The sequence below is a fragment of the Myxine glutinosa genome, chromosome 10 (assembly GCF_964187855.1).
Source record: "Myxine glutinosa chromosome 10, kmMyxGlut1.1, whole genome shotgun sequence".
NCBI classification, from domain to species: domain Eukaryota; kingdom Metazoa; phylum Chordata; class Myxini; order Myxiniformes; family Myxinidae; genus Myxine; species Myxine glutinosa.
This window is the reverse complement of record NC_136270.1, coordinates 136,750,332-136,771,294: the sequence shown is the minus strand read 5'-3', so window position 1 is coordinate 136,771,294 and position 20,963 is coordinate 136,750,332. Positions and strand designations below refer to the sequence as shown.

Here is a 20,963-nt window from a genome sequence, read left to right as displayed (position 1 = left end):
AATAAGTAAATAAATAAATAAGTAAGTAAATAAATAAATAAGTAAATAAATAAGTAAATAAATAAAGTAAATAAATAAGTAAATAAGTAAATAAGTAAATAAATAAATAAATAAATAAGTAAATAAATAAGTAAATAAATAAGTAAATAAGTAAGTAAATAAGTAAGTAAATAAGTAAATAAATAAATAAGTAAGTAAATAAATAAATAAATAAATAAATAAATAAGTAAATAAATAAGCAAGTAAATAAATAAATAAATAAATATATATATATATATATATATATATATATATATATATGTATACATATATACATACATATATACATACACATATATATATATATATATACATATGTAGGGAGCTGTTTTGCCCCTCCCCCTTTGTATTTCTTGCTGCTTTACCAATTACCAAGTATAACCAATTATATGTTTTGTTTTGACTGATTGCTGTACTCTTTTATAATACTTAGTCCTTTCTTGTGCATTGAGGATGTGTAATACCCTAATAAGGAGTCCTGTGCTTGTGAGCTCTTGCCCTGGGATGGCATAATCTCTTAGTTCCCCTCTTTGGCCTTGGTGGCAGCTGCTATCTCTCAGCCTCCCACATGACTTTGCCAATATCCTGTGGGCTGACACATTTATGAGTGCCCACTCCCTTTGTACTTTCCCAACCAAGGTCTCTATACAGAAAGTTGTAAACATGTTGCCACATATTTCTGACCATCTCCTTATCTGAGCTAACCCATGAGTGGCCTTGGATAAACTTCCTTTAGCTAAACTGAACAACAGGATGGGACTATGGTGGGAGGACCAATGAGCCCATCCTTTCTCTGTATCTTGTGAGCTAAAGCCACACCCTATATTCTTTATATATAGCAAGTTTAAATCGAATTATTTCAGAGCATCTTGTTGTAGTGTTGGTCATTTTGTGTGAACCTCATGCGACACCCTGCTTTCCGCAAGCTTGTGTAACGAGTTCTAATAAATATATCCGTTGCTCCTTTCTCTGAGTCTTCTGAGTCCCAAGTTCTAAGTCCCATTCCGACACATATACACATGAAAACAATTTGCACAGGGGCCGAGCCTCGGGGATGCTTAGTCCACCAGCAGAATCCCAGCGTATGCAGGTACCAGGTACACAATAGAAATAGACATACAGCGAATTGAGAAATACCAAAGAAGTGACCACAGTGTGAGTCTTGGAATATGGTCACACTTAACCGGTGAAATATGGTTGCATGGACATTTACCTCAGACCAAAACAGAACAGAAATAAGATTCACGTCCATACATTCTATGTAATCAGTCGATGAAGCATGTTGCGTCGCAAAACAAAGGACAAGACTAGAACTGAAAGACAAAAAGACACGAGTGCATGCGTATAATTTAATGACTGGTCGAATTTGGTAGCGCATATTGCAACGGATATCCTCATGATTCTACGCGTCGCAGCTGGTGACCACACTGTGGTCATTTTTCTCTTGTTTTTTGTAACACTATGCTTGAACAATAGAGGATATTGTAGCGGCTACCGCTGGGTTTACACAATCGCCTTGCACCTACCAAGGACGCGGAGCGATCACCATGCCGGGCTCGTCCAGGACGCCCGGGCAGGCCCGTGCTCAACTTGCCAGGCCTCGGCCGGGACGCCCGGCCACGCCCGCTCTCGACTTGCCAGGCCGCGTCGGGGACGCCCGGGCATGCCTGGGCATGCCCGCCCACGACTTGCCAGGCCGCGGCCGGGACGCCCGGGCACGCCCCCTCTCACATTTCCCGGGCAAACCCTCCGGGATAATGTGTGTATATATATTGCTGCCCGATAAACGGGCTTTTCAGAGTACCCAAGTTGTTTTGTGACAATAAAGAAACTCGGACGAATTCCAGCTTTTTGTCGCGTCCATTCTTCCGATTGACATGGGAGCACAGCCCCTACATTGGTGACCTACCGACATGGACACGGCAGTTGCCCTTAAACTGCCTACCTTCTGGGAGGCTCACGCGGCGGTTTGGTTCGCCCAGGCAGACTCCCTGTTCGCCCTGCGAGGCATCACGGCCGACGACACCCGCTTCCACCATGTGGTAGCAGCGCTCAGTTCAGCCACCGCGGCCCGCGCCCTGAGCCTCCTCGAGAGCCCGCCAGCCGCTGACAAATACGGCGCGATTAAAAAGCTCCTCCTCGACGCTTTCGCCCTCCCATCGGCGGAACGCACACGGCGCCTGCTCGACCTGCCCGAGCTCAGCGACACGCGCCCGTCCGAGCGAATGGACTAAATGCTTTCGCTGCTCGGCGAGCACTCTCCGGCATTCCTGTTCCGGGAGCTGTTCCTCCATCAGCTGCCTAGCCCGGTACGCTTCGCCCTGGCAAGCACGACGATCACGGATCCCCGCGCCCTCGCCAGGGAAGCCGACAAGATCTCCGCGGCAGGCCAACGCATTGCAGCAGCGACCTGGGGCCCACCGCCGTAACGCCCATGGCACCCGAGCACCCGGCACAGTCGACGACCGAACTGCCGACGCAATTGGCGGCCGCTACGCCGAGCCGACCACCTCCAGCACGACAACCGGGGCCTCCACGTGACCAAGCGTGGTGTTACCATCATGCCAGGTTCGGACAGAAGGCCCGGACATGCCGACCCCCGTGCACCTTCGGCAGGCCGGGAAACGGCCGGGCCGGCGTTCATTACCAGCCATGAGCGCCGGCCACACGGGCAACTTACTTTTCATCACGGACAAAGCGCCCGGGCGGCGCTTCCTGTGCGACACCGGCGCCCAACTGAGCGTCATACCCGCCTCTGATCAGGACAGGCAGTCCGCGGTTTGCGGCCCCTCCTTGGTTGCGGCCAACGGATCGGCCATCCGCACCTTCGGCCCGCGCAACGTCACCCTCTGCTTCGGCGGCCAACGCTTTACTTGGACGTTTGTAACCGCAAACGTGCCCATGGCTCCGCTAGGCGCCGACTTCCTCTGCACACACGGACTGCTGGTGGACGTCCAACGGCGTCGCCTCAACGCCGAGACCTTCAGCTCCCTGGTATGCACATTGAGCAGCTCCGCTCCGACCGAGCTGGCATGCGCCCTCCCGGCGGCGAACGAGTTTGCCCGCCTGCTCACGGAGTTCCCGGCCCTCACACGGCCGACGTTTTCGGCCGTCGCAGTACGACATGGGATCGAGCACCACATACCAACCACGGGCCCGCCGGTCTACGCCAGAGCCCGCCGCCTCGACCCAGCCAAGCTCGCCGTGGCCAAAGCCGAGTTCAACGCTTTGGAACACCTCGGCATCGTGCGGCGCTCCGATAGCGCGTGGGCTTCGCCACTACACATCGTCCCAAAGCCAGGGGGCGGCTGGCGCCCATGTGGCGACTACCGCCGCCTTAACGACGCTACCACCCCCAACAGGTATCCGATCCCGCACATCCAAGACTTCTCCACCCGTCTGGCAGGACGGGTCATTTTTTCAAAAATCGATCTCATACGGGGATATCACCAGGTACCTGTCAGGGCGGCCGACGTCCCTAAAATGGCTGTCATCACGCCGTTCGGCTTATTCAAATTCCTATGGATGCCGTTTGGCCTCAAGAACGCGGCTCAGGCATTCCAGCGCTTGATGGACGGCGTGCTGCGTGACCTGCCGTTCCTCTTCGTTTACCTGGACGACATCCTCGTCGCCAGCACGTCCCGGGCCGAGCACCTCCTCCACCTCCGAACACTGTTCGGGCGCCTCAGCGAGCACGGCCTCATCGTCAACCCGGCCAAATGCCACTTCGGCACGACGGCCGTTGATTTTTTGGGCCACCACATCACCAAGAACGGGGCCGTGCCGCTGCCAACCAAGGTCGAGGCCATCACCACGTTTCCGCGTCCCCGCTCCATAAAGGCCCTGCAGGAATTCCTGCGAGTGGTGAATTTCTATCACCGCTTCGTGCCCCGCGCTGCTCAACTCATGCGGCCCATCTACGAAGCCCTCCGGGGCAAGCCGGCCAAGCACGACATCGTCTGGTCCGCAGCAATGGACGCGGCCTTCCAAAGCTCAAAGCGGGCCCTCGCCGACGCAACACTGCTCGCTCACCTGGTGCTCAACGCTCCCATCACCCTCACCACGGATGCCTCCGACTACGCGGTGGGCGCCGTACATGAGCAATGGGTGAACGGGGTTTGGCAGCCACTCACATTTTTCAGCCGGCAGCTCCGGCCGAACGAGCTCAAATACAGCACGTTTGACCGTGAGCTCCTCGGTCTACACCTGGCCGTTCGCCATTTCCGCCACCTCCTGGAGGGCCGACCCTTCACGGCGTTCGTCGACCACAAGCCGTTGGTTTACGCAATGGCCAAGGTCACGGAGCCGTGGTCGGCCCGCCAACAGCGCCACCTCTCCACCGTGTCGGAGTTTACCACGGACATCCGGCACGTCGCCGGCAAAAACAACGCCGTGGCCGACTGTCTTTCTCGGGCCAGCGCGAACGTGGTCCACCTCGGCGTGGACTTCGCGCTTATGGCGGCGGACCAAACCACCGACACCACGGTGCAAGCCCTCCGGGCGGCGGACACGGGCCTCCGCCTGGCCGACATCCCCTTCGCGGACACTGTCCTGCTCTGCGACGTCTCCCAAGGCCAGCCTCGCCCCATCCTGCCCGTTACCTGGCAACGCCGCATCTTCGCCCCCCGTCCATGGTGCCCCCCACTCGACCGCCCACAACCACACCGGACCCCCCCCTCCCCCCCCCCCACGACCCGCCAGGGGTCGCTTCGGCCGGGTCATCAGGACCCCCCTCAAATTGACCCTGCCGGTGCAAGTCGATTCTGGGGGGACGTGTGTAGCGGCTCCCGCTGGGTTTACACAATCGCCTTGCACCTACCAAGGACGCGGAGCGATCACCATGCCGGGCTCGTCCAGGACACCCGGCCACGCCCGCTCGACTTGCCAGGCCGCGTCCGGGACGCCCGGGCATGCCCGCCCTCAACTTGCCAGGCCGCGGCCAGGACGCCCGGCCACGCCCCCTCTCGCCTTTCCCGGGCAAACGCTCCGGGATAATGTGTGTATATATATTGCTGCCCGATAAACAGGCTTTTCAGAGTACCCGAGTTGTTTTGTGACAATAAAGAAACTCGGACGAATTCCAGCTTTTTGTCGCGTCCATTCTTCCGATTGACGTGGGAGCACAGCCCCTACAATATAAGGAATTTTGCAGGGCATTACATTTCAAAGGCCTGTTCTTGTAAGACTAGTGAGAATTTCATCATTATCTCCATACCAAAATTTCATCAAAAACATCTCCAAACACATTTGAGCAGACGGCACAGCCCATCCAATCCCATCAGTGTAATGGAGTCCTTGAATACACAGTGCACTGTGTTGAAATGACACGAGATGACAGAACCAATTCCACAAGCAATCAAACATGACCAAGCATCATGACTCGGTGACTCGACCACCTTACCCGCACACTCTTTGCTTATTTTGCTTTACAATGCTTATTTTGCCACACAATTGGTGCTCGTTTGTAATCTTTCATTAACCCCATGCAGGTCATTTTTCTTTCAATAAAATGGTTTAGTCTAATCCAAACAGGTATAGTTAACATGCCAAGCTCTCGAGTCTTCGTCCCAAAGATTATTCAACGTCAAGAAGCATTACACCAATTGGGATCCGATCTTGTGTAATTGTGTGCAGAAGCGAAACCAGAAAGTTCCTTGGGAGGGGCTCAGGTTACCTGCCAAGCTGCAGAGGTACAGAAAATACTATAGTACAAAATCAAGGTGTTGGGGGTGAGAGAGTGATTACTAATTTACGAGTGTTTTCCATATCTATACCATAAGAGATGTCTGTCTGTGTTGCCATTTGTGGTCTTGGTACATGTTGGACAAAATCACAAAACTTTCAGAGTTTGTACTTATATATATTTACTCTGACTTTATCAAAGGATCCAAAAAATAAAGACGTGATTTCCTGAATCGTACAACATTTCCAAAATGGTTGTCAGATTTAGATATACGTTATAAAATCGTACATTAAATAGTTTCTCATAACAATGACAACAAATTTGAAGCCAAATGCACTTACGGTACATTTGTACACATCAGTGTTTGTCATCGGAGTATATAAGTTATTACTTTGATATGACTATTCATATCGCCCAAAACACACCAAAGACCCAACAGACCCCAAAGACCCAACAGACCCAACAGACCCCAAAGACCCCAAAGACCCAAAACACCCCAAAGACCCAAAACACCGCAAAACGGTCAAAGATGCCTATCCCTCTGAAATGATGTGTGGTGAGGTGCGAGGAGAATGTCGAGTCACACTAGTACAACAACAACACAACATGCATTTTAAGGCCATTTTCCCTGCTAGAGCGGGGGTTAGCCTTGCGGTCCCCATGACAATCTTCTCCATTTTGCCCTATTTTCTGCATCTCTCCTTGTTAACCCCCTTGCCCGCATTTCTTCTTCCACCATCTTTAGCCAAGTCTTTCTCGATCTTCCCCGTCCTCTACTTCCTTCTACATTCATTTCCATCACTCTTCTCAACCAGTCACTTTCATCCTTCCTCAACACATGACCAAACCACCTCAACCTGGTTCTCATCTCAACCATCTCACGCTAGTATTAATCAATAAACAAAGTATGTAAAGTGTGGGAACTGAGAATTGTTTTATTGAACTTTTTCTTATTAGACGGCTGACAGGCTGTGAATGTGATTTTTCTCATTACCCTTTGATTTATCTTGCATTTTGCTTCAAGGCCAAAAGCTGGTTCATGTTTTTCTTCCTGCTTATCCAACAATGAAAGGAACTGTGTGTTTTTCTTGCCCTGGTACGAAACACCCACATCCTGGAGAGGGACCCTCAAGGTTGCATGTGAGATGCTTTGGGCATGACATATGTCCTTGGGGGAAGCTTCCTGTGGAGATGGTTATCTTTGCTCCGCCGAAACTGCCTTCGTGCTTATAAACAAAGTGCGCAGTAAAACGATTGAGTAAGGATCTGGCATGGAATCTGAATAGCAACCCTTTTCCCGCATATGTGCGATTTCCATATTAAACGGCTTGTATCTTCAGTACGGTGTCTTTAGTGTCTCAATCGGACATCCGACTTTGACAAAAGTGACATTGCCATCATATGAATCTCAAGAATTATTGGTGATTACCACAACGGTATGCAATGGTGCTAAATATGGGTTCATAAAGTACTGTGAATGATTCAAATGTTCTTTACACTATGTACTACTACCTCTCGCAGGGACAACTGTGTGGATGGAAGGTCAGCTTTTGCACAATCACATTTGAAGAGTGACAAAGAAATGTGGGCGATGATTCACTCATAGATTTATTATATTAAGGAAAGTCTGCATCATCTCCATGAATTGCTGCACATTGTCACTTGCCCAAAGTAAGAGCAGTAACATGTGCGCATGAAGAGTTCTGGTTATATGGGAGCATTTGAGGAAAGTCAGCTATTCCGGCCGTAGCTACACCTGCTTCCGTAAGCGCTGCAGTCCATCCAGAAGAGTGTAAGATTCCACCAACAGCACTCCAAAGTACCTTTTCTCGATTCAGTCCACCAAACATGATAAGCATTTTGTTTTCTCCATTCGTTTCTGGCCATTGCCATTTAATTGTTTTTGCCAACGCAAAGATAGGGCAGTCGCATGCCATGACCGGAACTTGCCATGGGTTGAGAAACTAAGTTATTAATTTGATGATGCTCATGCCGTGCTTGAACATTGCAGGAGAATCAGCTGTCTCAAAAAAACATAGGTAGTAGAGCTGTTATCGCAGGGATAATGGTCTCTTTGGGTTGAAGTGAGGCATGGCATGCTGCACATAACATTGCCAATCCATCCTTTATCATGCTGACATCCAGGAGTTTAATGCCATGTCACAACCATGTCCTTTCCTTGCCCCTTTCTGTGGCTAATCATCCTCTTATTAGGTTTGTGTTCACTTGTGGGACAGGTGCATGTGAGACATTTAGTGACACTGCTGGTACCAGTGTGTACAAGTCAGGAAGTGTTGAAAATTCCAAGGCGAGAGTGAAAGGTGAAGTGCATTGTTTGATGATGCCTGGGTTGTGCTGTGTCACGGACAGTTTGATACGAATGGCTGTGCCATGGAAGGAGTCTTTGGCAGTTGTGTGCCATGGAAGGAGTCTTTGGCAGTTGTTGTGCCATGGAAGGAGTCTTTGGCAGTTGTTGTGCCATGGAAGGAGTCTTTGGCAGTTGTTGTGCCATGGAAGGAGTCTTTGGCAGTTGTTGTGCCATGGAAGGAGTCTTTGGCAGTTGTTGTGCCATGGAAGGAGTCTTTGGCAGTTGTTGTGCCATGGAAGGAGTCTGTGGCAGTTGTTGTGCCATGGAAGGAGTCTGTGGCAGTTGTTGTGCCATGGAAGGAGTCTGTGGCAGTTGTTGTGCCATGGAAGGTGTCTTTCGCAGTTGTTGTGCCATGGAAGGAGTGTTTGGCAGTTGTTGTGCCATGGAAGGAGTGTTTGGCAGTTGTTGTGCCATGGAAGGAGTGTTTGGCAGTTGTTGTGCCATGGAAGGAGACTTTAGCAGTTGTTGTGCCATGGAAGGAGACTTTGGCAGTTTTTTTTTTTTTTTTGTATACAAGATCGAGGCTCGTGAAAGAGCGAACATTAATCACACAGAAAGACAAACCGACACATAAAACATATAACATCGGGAGCGGTAGACAAGATGGGGAGAGAGGGGGAAGGACACAAACACAACATTTGAGAGCAGGGACCGAGAGACATGGAGACATCGAGAGATCTGAGAGAGGGCGAGGGCTTTGGGGGGGGGGGGGGGGCATGGGAAGGGGGCGGTGGGAGAGGTATAAAACATATGGACACTGCCAGGACTTCCAGGAAAGAAGTTGGAATTTCAAACAAGGTGGATCTGGGGTGAATTAGCGGGGGTAGAAAAGATCAAGGTTTTGGATGGGGGAAGATAAGAGATGGTGGTGAACAGCTGTTTTAAAGACCTGGAGGGAGGAGTGGGATTGAAGGGAGTGAGGGAGTTTGTTCCAGAGGCGGGAGAAAAGAGGAATGAAAGAGTGAAGGTGAGCAGAGAGCCGAGATTTCGGCAGTTTAACCATCAGAGGGTTGCTGGCAGATCTTGTGCGACCTGTAGGAATATTTGGGGGACAGAGCACAGAGAGAGCTGGGGGTGCAAGGCCGGAGAGGAGTCGGTAGAAGACAGAAAGACCACTTACCTGCCTGCGGTGAGTGAGTGAAAGGCCCTCAGAGATAGCTTCATCGCGGGAGATTCCAATAATTCTGAAAGCTTTGGTTTCAACAGCGTGAAGCCGAGCTAGGTGTGAGGCAGGAGCACCGGCCCATAGGGGAGAACAGTATTCCATTGAGCTGCGGATGAAAGCCTTGTATGTGGTGAGGAGCTCAGGTGTGCCGAGGAAGGACTTCGCACGACGGAGGATGCCCAGTCGGTGACTGGCTTTGGAGGCCAGCTTGGAAATGTGGTTTTCCCAAGAAAGATCATGGCAGATAGTGAGACCCAAAATCTTGAGCGACAGAACTTCTTGGAGAGGATTGTTGAGAAAGTAGATGGGAGGGTTGTCCAGTCGATCTTTTCGGAGAGACACAGTAAGAGTGTGAGATTTGTCAGGCTTGAAAGACATGTTCCACTTGTTTGACCAGTCTGTGATTTTGTCCAGGTCTTCAGAGAGTGAGGAGGCAGCAGACTGCCGATCTGAGGGAAGAGGAATGGAGCGGCAGAGAGTGGAGTCATCAGCAAAGAGATAGAGAGGATTTTCGAGAGAGTCAGAGAGATCATTGATGAAGACCAGAAAAAGCACGGGGCCCAGAACACTGCCTTGGGGAACTCCAGCCTGAACAGGAAGAGGAGATGAGAGAAACCCATTCAGGGCCACACGTTGACGACGACTAGAGAGGAAGTCCGCCAGCCATGCGTGGAGATTTCCATGGATACCAAAGGAGGAGAGTTTGGTGAGCAGAGCGGGGTGCCAGACCGTGTCGAAGGCACGTGATATGTCGAGGGAGACAGCTCTAATTTCCTGTTTGGCATTGAGGACCTCCATCCATTGTTGAGACAGCAGAAGCAGCATGTCCAGAGTAGAGTGACCTGGTCTGAAACCAAATTGATGATCAGAGATCAAGCCATTGGAGAAGAGGAAAGATTTCATATCCGAAGTAATGATGGATTCCATGACTTTGCTGATAATTGGGAGAAGGCTGATTGGTCTGTAGTTGCTAGGATCTGTTTTTGCACCTTTTTTGTGCAAAGCGGTGATGTTGGCTGATTTCCAAGCAGATGGCAGTTGACCTTGAGCAAAAGAGAGGGTGAAGAGAACAGAGAGAGGGTGAGATAGAGCAGCAGAGCAGGATTTTAGGACCCGTGGGCTGATGCCGTCGGGTCCAGTTGCAGAATCAGAGTCGAGGGTTGACAGAAACTTTTCCACCTTGTCAGGAGGAAAGGACACGGAGTCCAGGAGCAGCAGGGTACGACTGGGTATGGTGGGTACAGAGAGGGATGGGTTTGGGACACAAGATTTAGAGGCAAACACAGAGTTGAGGCATTCAGCTTTTTCACGTGCGGAGTCAGCTGTGTAGCCGTTTGAGGTAAGGGAGGGGATGGAGGGGGAACAAACACCAGAAACAGATTTGACCAGACGCCACCAGGATTTGGAAGAGGGAGACAGATAAGAGAGTTCGGTCTTGAGAATGGAGAGATATTGTTTCCTGGCTCTCCTGAGGGTGGACACACACTTGTTTCGGGCTTTGTAAAAGGAAATGAGATTTCCTTCCGTTGGATTTGCTTTCCAGGAGACGAAGGCAAGTTGTTTCTGGGCAACAGCCTCACCACAAGATTCCGTGTACCATGGACGGGAGGAAGGGTATGACAACTGAAGACGAGATGGGATAAATCTGTGCATGAGAGAGAGCAATTTACTTTGGAAGAATTCCCAGGATGAGTTGATGTCAGAGGTGGTAGAGATGGGAGACCAGTCCAGATGATTGATGGCTGCTTGAAGACCGTGCCAGTTGGCCTGAGTGAAATGCCAGACTCGTCGACGCTGAGCAGGCTCCCTGAGGATGGTCAGAGAGATGTCCACTTTAACAAGGACATGATCAGATGATCCAATCGGAGCAGAAGAAGAGCAGCAGACATTTTCAGGGAAGTTAGTCATAACCAAGTCCAGAAGAGAAGATGTTCCGTTGACTGAGATCCGGGTCGGGAAATTGACAGATTGTGTCAGTCCCAGTGAGTCGCATAAGTCCTTTGCTGAGGAGCCATGGCTGGTGAGAGAGGTACCTACACCCAGCCAACTGGCATGATGACAGTTGAAATCACCACATATGAGGAAGAGAGAGTTGGGATGAGTAGATAGAAGTTGGTCCATATCATCAGACAGCGAGATGTAGATGGAGTCATCACTGTTTGGTGGACGGTACAACACACATATGAACAAGAGGTGGGAGCGAAGGGGAAGCCGTAGCCAGAGGTATTCCTGGGGGTGAGGTGGAGAGAGTGCAGTGCAGGGCGAGTGAGGAAGAGAGTTTTTGATAAAGATAGCAACCCCGCCTCCAGGACGAGGCTCAGGTCTATCATACCGGAGGAGGGAGTAGCCCGGGAGAGATACTATGGAATCAGAGACATCATAAAGGAGGAAAGTTTCTGTTAAGCAGATCACGTCTGGTTTGACAGAAGCAACCTGTATGGAGAGATCAGTTAAGTTTGAACGAAGGCCCCGGATGTTTGAGGTCCAGACCGTTAATGAAGAGGAAGGGGGAGCATTAGATACAGAACAGGGGGGAGGAGGGGTAGGGTAAGATGTGGAAGAGGTGGAAGAGTTAGGGAGAGCTGTTGAAGGTGTGTCAGAGATTTCAGAATAGCTCGGAGAAAGGGAAGGATGGGGCGGACAAAAGGTTTGATGGTGATTGGGTGAGCCACAATGAGGTGTTATTTGAGGAGGGGGAAGAGCGAGGCAGAAGGTTGGGGGAGATGGAGGTGAGAGTTTGAAGGCGGAAGAAGCGGGGAGGACGCTTTGAGGAGGGGGAGTGAGCGGGGGGAAATTGAGAAGCAATGAGGGTGGGGAGATTTGAAGGGGAGGGGTGAGGGGGGAGTTTGGGAGGGAAGGGACAAGGGGAGGGATTTGAAAGGGATGGGATATGGGGGAGATTTGGAGGGGAGGGGTGAGGCAGGAGTCTAGGAGGGGAGGGGCGAGGGGGCGTCTTGGCGGGGAGGGGTGAGGGGGTAGTTTAGGAGGGAGGGGGCAAGGGGGGAGATTTGAAAGGGATGGGTGATGGGGAAGATTTGGAGGGGAGTGGTGATGGGGAAGATTTGGAGGGGAGGGGTTATGGGGAAGATTTGGAGGGGAGGGGTGAGATTGGATTTTTGAAAGTGTACGATTTATGGGAAACGAACATTTATTGCAAAATGAGTTTCTTGTGACCTTCGAGTTAAAAATACGTTTAAGGACGCTGGATGGAGGATGGAGTGCAGGAGAGTTTAGGGAATGTAGAAAAAAGGCACTATAGGAGATGGATATTTTTTTTGGGATGAATTGATTTGGTGAGCAAGTCGAAAGCAGCCTTTTAAAGAAGAAGAAGAAAAAGGTGTTATAAAATATGACGGAATACATAACTTGAGGGGAAAGTGTAAACATTGAAGGTTAATGAGTGAAAACTATCTGGGGAAATGGGGGAGAAACACGTGGTCGAAGAACGAACGAACGAATAAGAATGAATAAACGAATGAGAACAGAGAAGGAAAACTTTTTTTTTTTTTTTGAGTTGAGATTTACACAAGGAAGTAGGCTATGGGTGAAAATACTGGGAATACAGAGAACGAAAGTTATTGGATCACAAACGACGGACCGCTGAGAGAAAAACAAAGCCTCAAGGTTGTACAGTGCACACTGTACAAGGCCTCAAGACACGACACGAATTAACACGATTTTCAATACAGGTATGAAAGATTTGCACCGAAAAATCTTCGTCGGGACACAATATACGTACAACACCATAAATAAATACAGTTTTAACGAAAATACAAATGGGAACAATCACTTAACTTCGATTTCAAATCGTTCACGACGCGGCAAAGGCCTTGCTCGCGACACGGCAAACAGACGATCAATTTATGAAAGATAAACACCGAGAAACAACCAAAGTTGCACACAATAACTTCACACACCGAAAGATAAATACAGTTTCGACAAAATACAATTGTGAACAGACCTAACTTCGAAAAACGTGGAGACCGTGTGGAGCTTCGAAAATCCCTCCCACCGTCTCCGAGATCTCGCGAGACCGCGAGTTGTGCCATGGAAGGAGTCTTTGGCAGTTGTTGTGCCATGGAAGGAGTCTTTGGCAGTTGTTGTGTCATGGAAGGAGTCTTTGGCAGTTGTTGTGCCGTGGAAGGAGTCTTTGGCAGTTGTTGTGCCGTGGAAGGAGTCTTTGGCAGTTGTTGTGCCGTGGAAGGAGTCTTTGGCAGTTGTTGTGCCATGAAAGGAGTCTTTGGCAGTTGTTGTGCCATGGAAGAAGTCTTTGGCAGTTGTTGTGCCATGGAAGGAGTCTTTGGCAGTTGTGCCATGGAAGGAGTCTTTGGCAGTTGTTGTGCCATGGAAGGAGTCTTTGGCAGTTGTTGTGCCATGGAAGGAGACTTTGGCAGTTGTTGTGCCATGGAAGGAGACTTTTGGCAGTTGTGCCATGGAAGGAGTCTTTGGCAGTTGTTGTGCCATGGAAGGAGTCTTTGGCAGTTGTTGTGTCATGGAAGGAGTCTTTGGCAGTTGTTGTGCCGTGGAAGGAGTCTTTGGCAGTTGTTGTGCCGTGGAAGGAGTCTTTGGCAGTTGTTGTGCCGTGGAAGGAGTCTTTGGCAGTTGTTGTGCCGTGGAAGGAGTCTTTGGCAGTTGTTGTGCCATGGAAGGAGTCTTTGGCAGTTGTTGTGTTATGGAAGGAGTCTTTGGCAGTTGTTGTGCCATGGAAGGAGTCTTTGGCAGTTGTTGAGGATGGATTGTGATAAATGTTGTCTAATACCCCAATTTTGTCAAGTTGCTTTTGAAGTACTCGAGGGCACATCAGTCCAACACACAACAACAGGCATTTTTAGGCCATTTTTCCCTGCTAGAGCGAGGGTTAGCCTTTCGAGTTAGTCCATCTACAGAAAATTTCTGCATATGAAATTAGCCAGTGCAGCCTCTATCTTAAGAACACAGCTGTAGGAAATGCTTATGCCAAGTTCTGCCAAACAATTCACCAGTGATTGGCTTCTTGTTTGTGTGTGCACTTTGAGTCGGTAGCAAGAGGAGGTTCACTGTCCAGTGTATATGTCGTGAATTTGGCAATGCCATCTGACCCCTTACTCGTCTTTTCCTCGTGCTTCCTGCAATTGTAAAACAACAGCTGACCTATGGTCAAGGAAACTTGTGATGGTTGCCATTGACTGTTCAGATTTGGCACAAAAATCATGGAAGTTATCTTCGTCAAACGGGGAAAGTTTGTGCTCACAATGTTGAGTGTACTTGCCAGAAAAGGGTTTTGTAAACTGCTCTGAAAGAATATAATCATGGCGAATGTGAGCAGCTTTAGCAAATAAAAATGCTTCATCTTCATAGCTCCTCAGCATTTTCTATCGACCAGCAATTATTTGATCCCATCTGGAAATATTAATGTCGAAAGTTTGCCTGGATGCTTTATTTTTGTAATCCTAAACTGCTAAGGTGTTTCAAAATGCAATCTTTCAAGTGAGTTTTGTTGATCAAAATGCATCATACCCAATCTCTTTCAGCCTTTTGACATGCATTTCATGGATATGAGCTCGCTGAAAACTGTACGAACCGTCCTCCATAATGTTTTCAACTCTACATAATATATTCTTGCTTTTGCCATGTCGCACTCCCCATCATCAGCTGACTGTGGCATCAACAAGGGCTCAATACTTGTTTCTGTAGCTACGTACACAATCAAAATGGTACTTCACTTCAATGGAAACTAAATCACCTGCCAACATTTTTGCAAGCATGGTCGTATCGTCCATCGATGAAGCAATGGGTCTCAAGGACTTCTCTGCACATATAGTTGAGTAATTTACCAGTTTCTCCCATTCAGCATCACAAAAAATACACGCAAGTCTTAACAGCCGACGGTGTTGATATTCTCTACGATCACCTCTGATCTTCATTGGTACGAGTATGATCCGGTGTTTTCCTTTTTTGGGCCCTCTCGTTACTTTAAAATAAGCAGCTACGGTGAAGGTTCAATGTCAAATTGAAGTTGTAGAGGTGAAGCATCCAGTTTTTCAAGTTGGCAAGTGTTGTCTAGGAAATTCTTGTATACAGAAAGAGCATTTTGCCTTTTGTATGAGTCGTATCTGTGCCTGTTCTCATGTGTAATGTGTTAGCTCTTACACGATCCTCGACTCTGTATAAAATTTAAAAAACAGAAAAAAACTGGTTTCCATTATCTTTTTTGTATAAAGCACATGTATTCCAAACCATTACCTGAAAAAACAAGCAGTAAAGTCATTAGCCTTTCTATTTGTGAAACAAATTTCACAAATAGCCATTTTGTTTCTTTATGGATTTCCTTAGTGATACGAATGCTAGTTGCAGGCCCAAAAATACCAAACATCCAGTGTTTATATCTTGGATGTATGATATATCTGGTATTTTTTTTTTTTAAACATATCTACTTTGATTTATCAAGCATGGGTATGCAGAACAATTAAAAGTATATTTTGTATTAACTCCTTTGTATCAATGTTAATGGAAAGTACTTAAACTGTACCATTTGATGCCATACATTGGGTTCTGGCAGCCATTTTGAAAATGTGGTACATTTCGGAAAATAATGTTGTTTCTTGGATCCGTTGAAAAAATATTTGTAAATACGTTCAACCCTGAAAGTTTGATGTTTTTGTCCAGTGTGTACCACTATGTCGCTAAGTAGGCAGACTACTAAGCCTTTGTAACTATGTGAAAGGTAATATCAAGTGATCCTCGACTCCATTCATTAGTGCACATAGGGAAGTGTCTTAGCCCCATACAAAAACAAACAGAAAAAAAAAATTGATTTCTTCAAAATGTCAACAGGATTGGAACAGCACCAGGCTACGTCGGGTACCCGTTAGTTTGCTCATATTGAAGGTTTGTTGAAAATATTATGACAAAAGCTCAAATGATAAAAAGTAAAGTTACGACACGGCCGCAGGCACAAACGCACACGCACCTTAAGCACAGCCTGCTCCTCGCGCTGCTGCTCATTATGTTCACGTTCGTGGCTCTGTTTGCTCAGGTTCATAGCATGTTTCATCTGCTCATCTTCCGTGTCAGACTCCGTGGACGAGAAGGGAACAGGAATCACTCGTGGCTTGAATGAGAAACGCCTGTGCCATGGAATTATCACGAGTGTAAAAAACACAAAACACAAAAAAAAACACAACACACAACAACAACAACAGCACACAACAACAACAACAACAGCACACAACAACAGCAGCACACAACAACACACAACAACACACAACAACAACAACAACACACAACAACACAACACAACACAACACACAAAACACAACACAACACACAAAACACACAAAACACACAAAACACACAAAACACACACCCCAAACCATTTGGCACGGTTAACACCGTGTCCTTCAAAAGCACAAGTTCACCTTTGACCTGGGGTTCCCGAAGATCCATTAATGGCTTGAGAGCTCTGCAAAGGCTTTGTAACGCTGCAACACAAGAGCGAGAAACCAAAACAATGTCTGTAAAGCAGAGTTTGTACTTAGACACTGAAAACTACTAATGTTCAATACGAGCGTACCCTGATGAAATTAAAGTGGGGATGGCAGCTGGAGGGGAACGTGTGCCGTCCACGCAATGAGCCTGCAGCGTCAGGAACTTTGGAATTATGATCTGCTGCCCAACCTTGTTATTGAGAGCCAAGTTCACATCAAAGCTGTAGCGCTTCAGGTGTAAGATCAATATTCTGAGAATGGGACAGGTTGTGGGGTAAGTAGGGGTCGGGTGAAGACTAAAATACTTGGCAGTTTTTCACTTGTATTATCATTTCTACCCAAGGGACCCCAAAAGGCATATTCAACTCAAAGTTAGGATACATGAGCTTTTACACTAAGAGCACGCACCTCGGGAGTCTGAAAAACTTGTGAATGACCGTGGCCGTTCGGCATTCACACTTTTCGCAGGTGTACTCGATCTGCTCAACCTGCCACAGACAATGGTGTTTCAGCATGCTAAACTGTGAACTTCGGCCTCACAGTGTGAAAATAAAAACTCCAAACACAAAACCTTACCCTAAAAAAGAGGTCCAAAGAGTCCTGGATTGATCGCGAAGCATCTGGATTTTTCCGCGGGAGCTCAATAGAGAGATCGTTGAACTGCTCTTGCTTCAAAACCACTTGTCCACACCTGGCAGCACAACACAATAGCAAGGGATGCATCAAAACATAAATTAAACGACACCCGGTAGAGTGCATACCCCTGCCAGGTTGACCAGTTCATATTCTGTATCCCACTGATGGCCGTAATCATTTTTGGACATATTTCTCAATGGTGAAGAATGACTTTTAAAATTATAGTGTCCAGAGTTTCACCAAAATCTAATCAATTCGTCCTTGTAACACACCCAACAACCATCCACCAAATTTAGTCCGAATCTATCCATAATTTTTAGAGATGTCCTGCTCACATACAGACATAGGTGAAAGCACACAAACAAACAGACCATCCACCTTCAGTGGTGGAGGTAAAAAACAAACAAAACAAGAAATATGTCGCGCTTAGCACAATACTTGTGAAATCCCTAAAATAAGTTGTTGGCCTCTGTTGACCTCAAAAATACTTGGTATTTGAATTCAGACCAGATATGCAAATCCTCTTAGAATTTCAAGTCAATCGGATGAAAATCGAGGATTTTAGGAATTTGACAAAGTTGGTGACATTTGGCCTTTGTTGACCTATTGACCTTTCAACCGCAAAAACAATAAGCTTCTTGCTTATGACCAACTCTACTATTTGGTGAAGTTTGGTTGAAAATTGTGACCTGTAGGCAACTGACATACAGACAGACAAACAGACAGAATGAAAAATCATTCATAGAGTGACATCTTGGCAAAACAGAACAAAGTAGAATGGCACTCGGTAGAGCATCCTTTTGACCCCAAAAATAATCAGTGGTTGAATTCAGTGACCTGATATGCAAATAGTCTTCAAAGTTTAAGTTAATCTGATGAAAATCGACAATTTTAGAAATTTGGCCTATGTTGACCTCAAAAATAGTTGGTGGTTGAATTCAGTTCGCAGATATGCAAATCCCATTCAAATTTCAAGTGAATCGGAGGAAAATTGAGGATTTAGAAATTTGAAATCGTTGTTGACCTTCGGCCCATGTTGACCTTTTGAGCTCAGAAATATATAGGATTTTGTCAGACCACGAACTCTACCGTTTGGTGAAGTTTCGTGAAGATTGGTTTAAAATTGTGACAGGTAGGCAAGTACAAGTGAGCGGACAGAAACACACAAACCGGAGTGAACAACATACTTGTCAAAAAACTTTTTTTGCCAAGAAATAACGCACAAGCCCAAACAATATACAGTACTTGAAAAAATCTTCGTTTTTCGCAAGTTTAAAAAAAAAAAAAAGTCAAGAGGAACTCGTGTAGTTATTGTAAAAGTATTTTATCCACAAAGACGTGCCATGGCCTGCCTTTGTATTTAAGGTCGACTTTGTATTTCAAAAATCTATTTCATAGTCCCTTTCGTGCCGATGTTCCCCAACCCAGGGTTCACTATCCGAACATGAAGACTCACCCGCAAAATCCCGGTTTTTTAGGTACCATTTGGGTCGCGAGGCAAATGTGATTTCAAACTTTGGGTGGTGGACAAAAAGGTTTGGGAACCACTGCTTTAGTGTAAAAGTTAATGCAAGGGATTACCCTCACATTCGACATGTGATTGTGTGAAGCACTTCAAATTCCATGTTCGAGGCAATTGGACAGGTGAAAACCCCTGCTTTGTTGGGATCCTCTTGCTCGAGGCAGCATGGAGAGCCCTCTTCCCTGGTCGCATCGATCGGAGGACCAAACCTCCAATTCTTGTTCAGCTTCTCCATGTCCTCCTTCAATTGGTCCAAGCACTGGCTGAGGAACTCATGAGCATCCTGTCCACAAAGAGAGACGAGCAATAGTTCCGACACCATAGGAGGAATCAAGTCAAGAACAACAATACAAACAGCAAGACCTTCTCAAGTTACTCTCTTAGGGATCACAGGTAGTTGACTCAATTTCACAGCTGCTGCCAGGGCAGAGGAACGCCGAATGGACATGAAAGAGCTTACATTTTGGGTGAACCCAGAGAAGCGTTCAGCCGATGAGGAGATTGCTATTTTGACCCGTTTCAAAAGATCCCTTTTTATTTCCAAAGGGCAGGTATCCTTCTTACTCAGAAGTTGTGTAATGCGCCTGGAAAACACAACACACAAAAGGATCATAACACACACAAAGCAAAAACAACACTGATTTTTTTCTTTGTACAATGTGAGATTCTGGACAAACAAAAGTGCAGCATCATTTATTGAACAGAGATCACAACAACCAATTGGCTGTGAAACGCATCGAGTCGTCCCTATTAGAAAAGCTAACGCTCAACTCAATCCTGATATACATAACATCTCCCCATCAAAGTCATCATCTCATCAAAGTTGGCGCCATCGTACCCACATTGTCCCAGGAAGTGATGGTACTTCCCCCAAAGTCAGGTGGGATTGTGGAAACGCTAATCAGGTCAATCCAAAATTTAAACATTCAGCACTGCAGACTATTTCGTAGGTGTCCTGCCATTTCTGTGGCCCTGTCGGGTCACATCTGACTCTCATTGGTGTTTTTGGTATTCTTTGTTTCATTTTCCCACATCACACCTTTTTTAGAGAATTCGTGTCATACGTGACGTCGTAACATCAGTGAAAGAGAATAGCCTGTTCTTACTTTCACTATTTTCACAATCAGCGGGTAGCTTCTTACTCCGCCCTGGCCAATCACGTGTCCTCAGCCTGTCCGGCAACTAAATTTTTTATGCGATTCTTCACCATTGGGGGACAGGGCCAAAAACGATACATATCAGATGTCTCAAAAAGTTGTGGACGGATCGAACGAAACTTGGTGGAGAGGTTGGGTATGTGACAAGGATGAAATGATTCGATTTTGGTGAAGTTCTGGATCCGGATCAGGGTCGGAGAATTATTTAATTCAAGCGATTCTTCACCATTGAGTGATAGGGCCAAAAACGACAAATAACATGATTATTCAAAAACTTGGTGGACAAAGTTGGTTAGATGACAAGAACAAGCTGATTCGATTTTGGTTCAGGTCTGAATTGAGCCTGGTGGTGCTTAGCGGTTAGGGTGCCGGCTTGGGATCCGAGGATCCTGGGTTCGAATCCCGGTCGATCGCTGAATTAACGCCAGGGGGGTTAACTCAGCCTGTCATCCTTCCGAGGTCGGAAAATTGAGTACCAGCTTGCTGGGATGAATGACCCCCGTGTGTACCCCGGGTTAGAATAGGTACACAGTATCCCTGCGCATCGTAAGAGCGTGACCAAGGGTTGGCGTCAGGAAGGGCATCCGGCCATAAAAACATTGCCTCAAACAGGGAACCATGATTGTCATGGGGCCCGCAAGGCTAACCCCTGCTCTAGTGGGGAAAATGGCCTTAAAACGATCATTCATTCATTCATTTTCCCCCCCCCCCCCCCCTTCCTCGCTCAACCTCATTCCTCCTCCTATTCCCCACGCCATCCTTACTCTCGCATCCGTATCCCCCCTTCTCGCTCCCCCACTCCAGGTTACACATACCCCCTCCACATCCCCCTGCCCTCCCTCTCCCTACACCCTTCTCTTCTCCATATTTCTCTCTCCCTCCTTAGTATTACCATCAGCGAAGTGACAATTGGTACTTGTTAGTACA

General features: G+C 47.4%; 1 protein-coding gene across 1 annotated transcript in view; it reads right to left on the bottom strand.

Moving 5' to 3' along the window:
- Positions 1-20,963, bottom strand: part of LOC137433730 (ubiquitin carboxyl-terminal hydrolase 37) — a 149,500-nt gene that overhangs the window by 49,199 nt on the left and 79,338 nt on the right. The window contains 7 exon segments of the mRNA XM_078786177.1: positions 16,205-16,361; positions 16,653-16,715; positions 16,808-16,972; positions 17,130-17,209; positions 17,298-17,412; positions 18,945-19,162; positions 19,340-19,463. Coding sequence (XP_078642303.1) covers positions 16,205-16,361; positions 16,653-16,715; positions 16,808-16,972; positions 17,130-17,209; positions 17,298-17,412; positions 18,945-19,162; positions 19,340-19,463 — 922 coding nt within the window.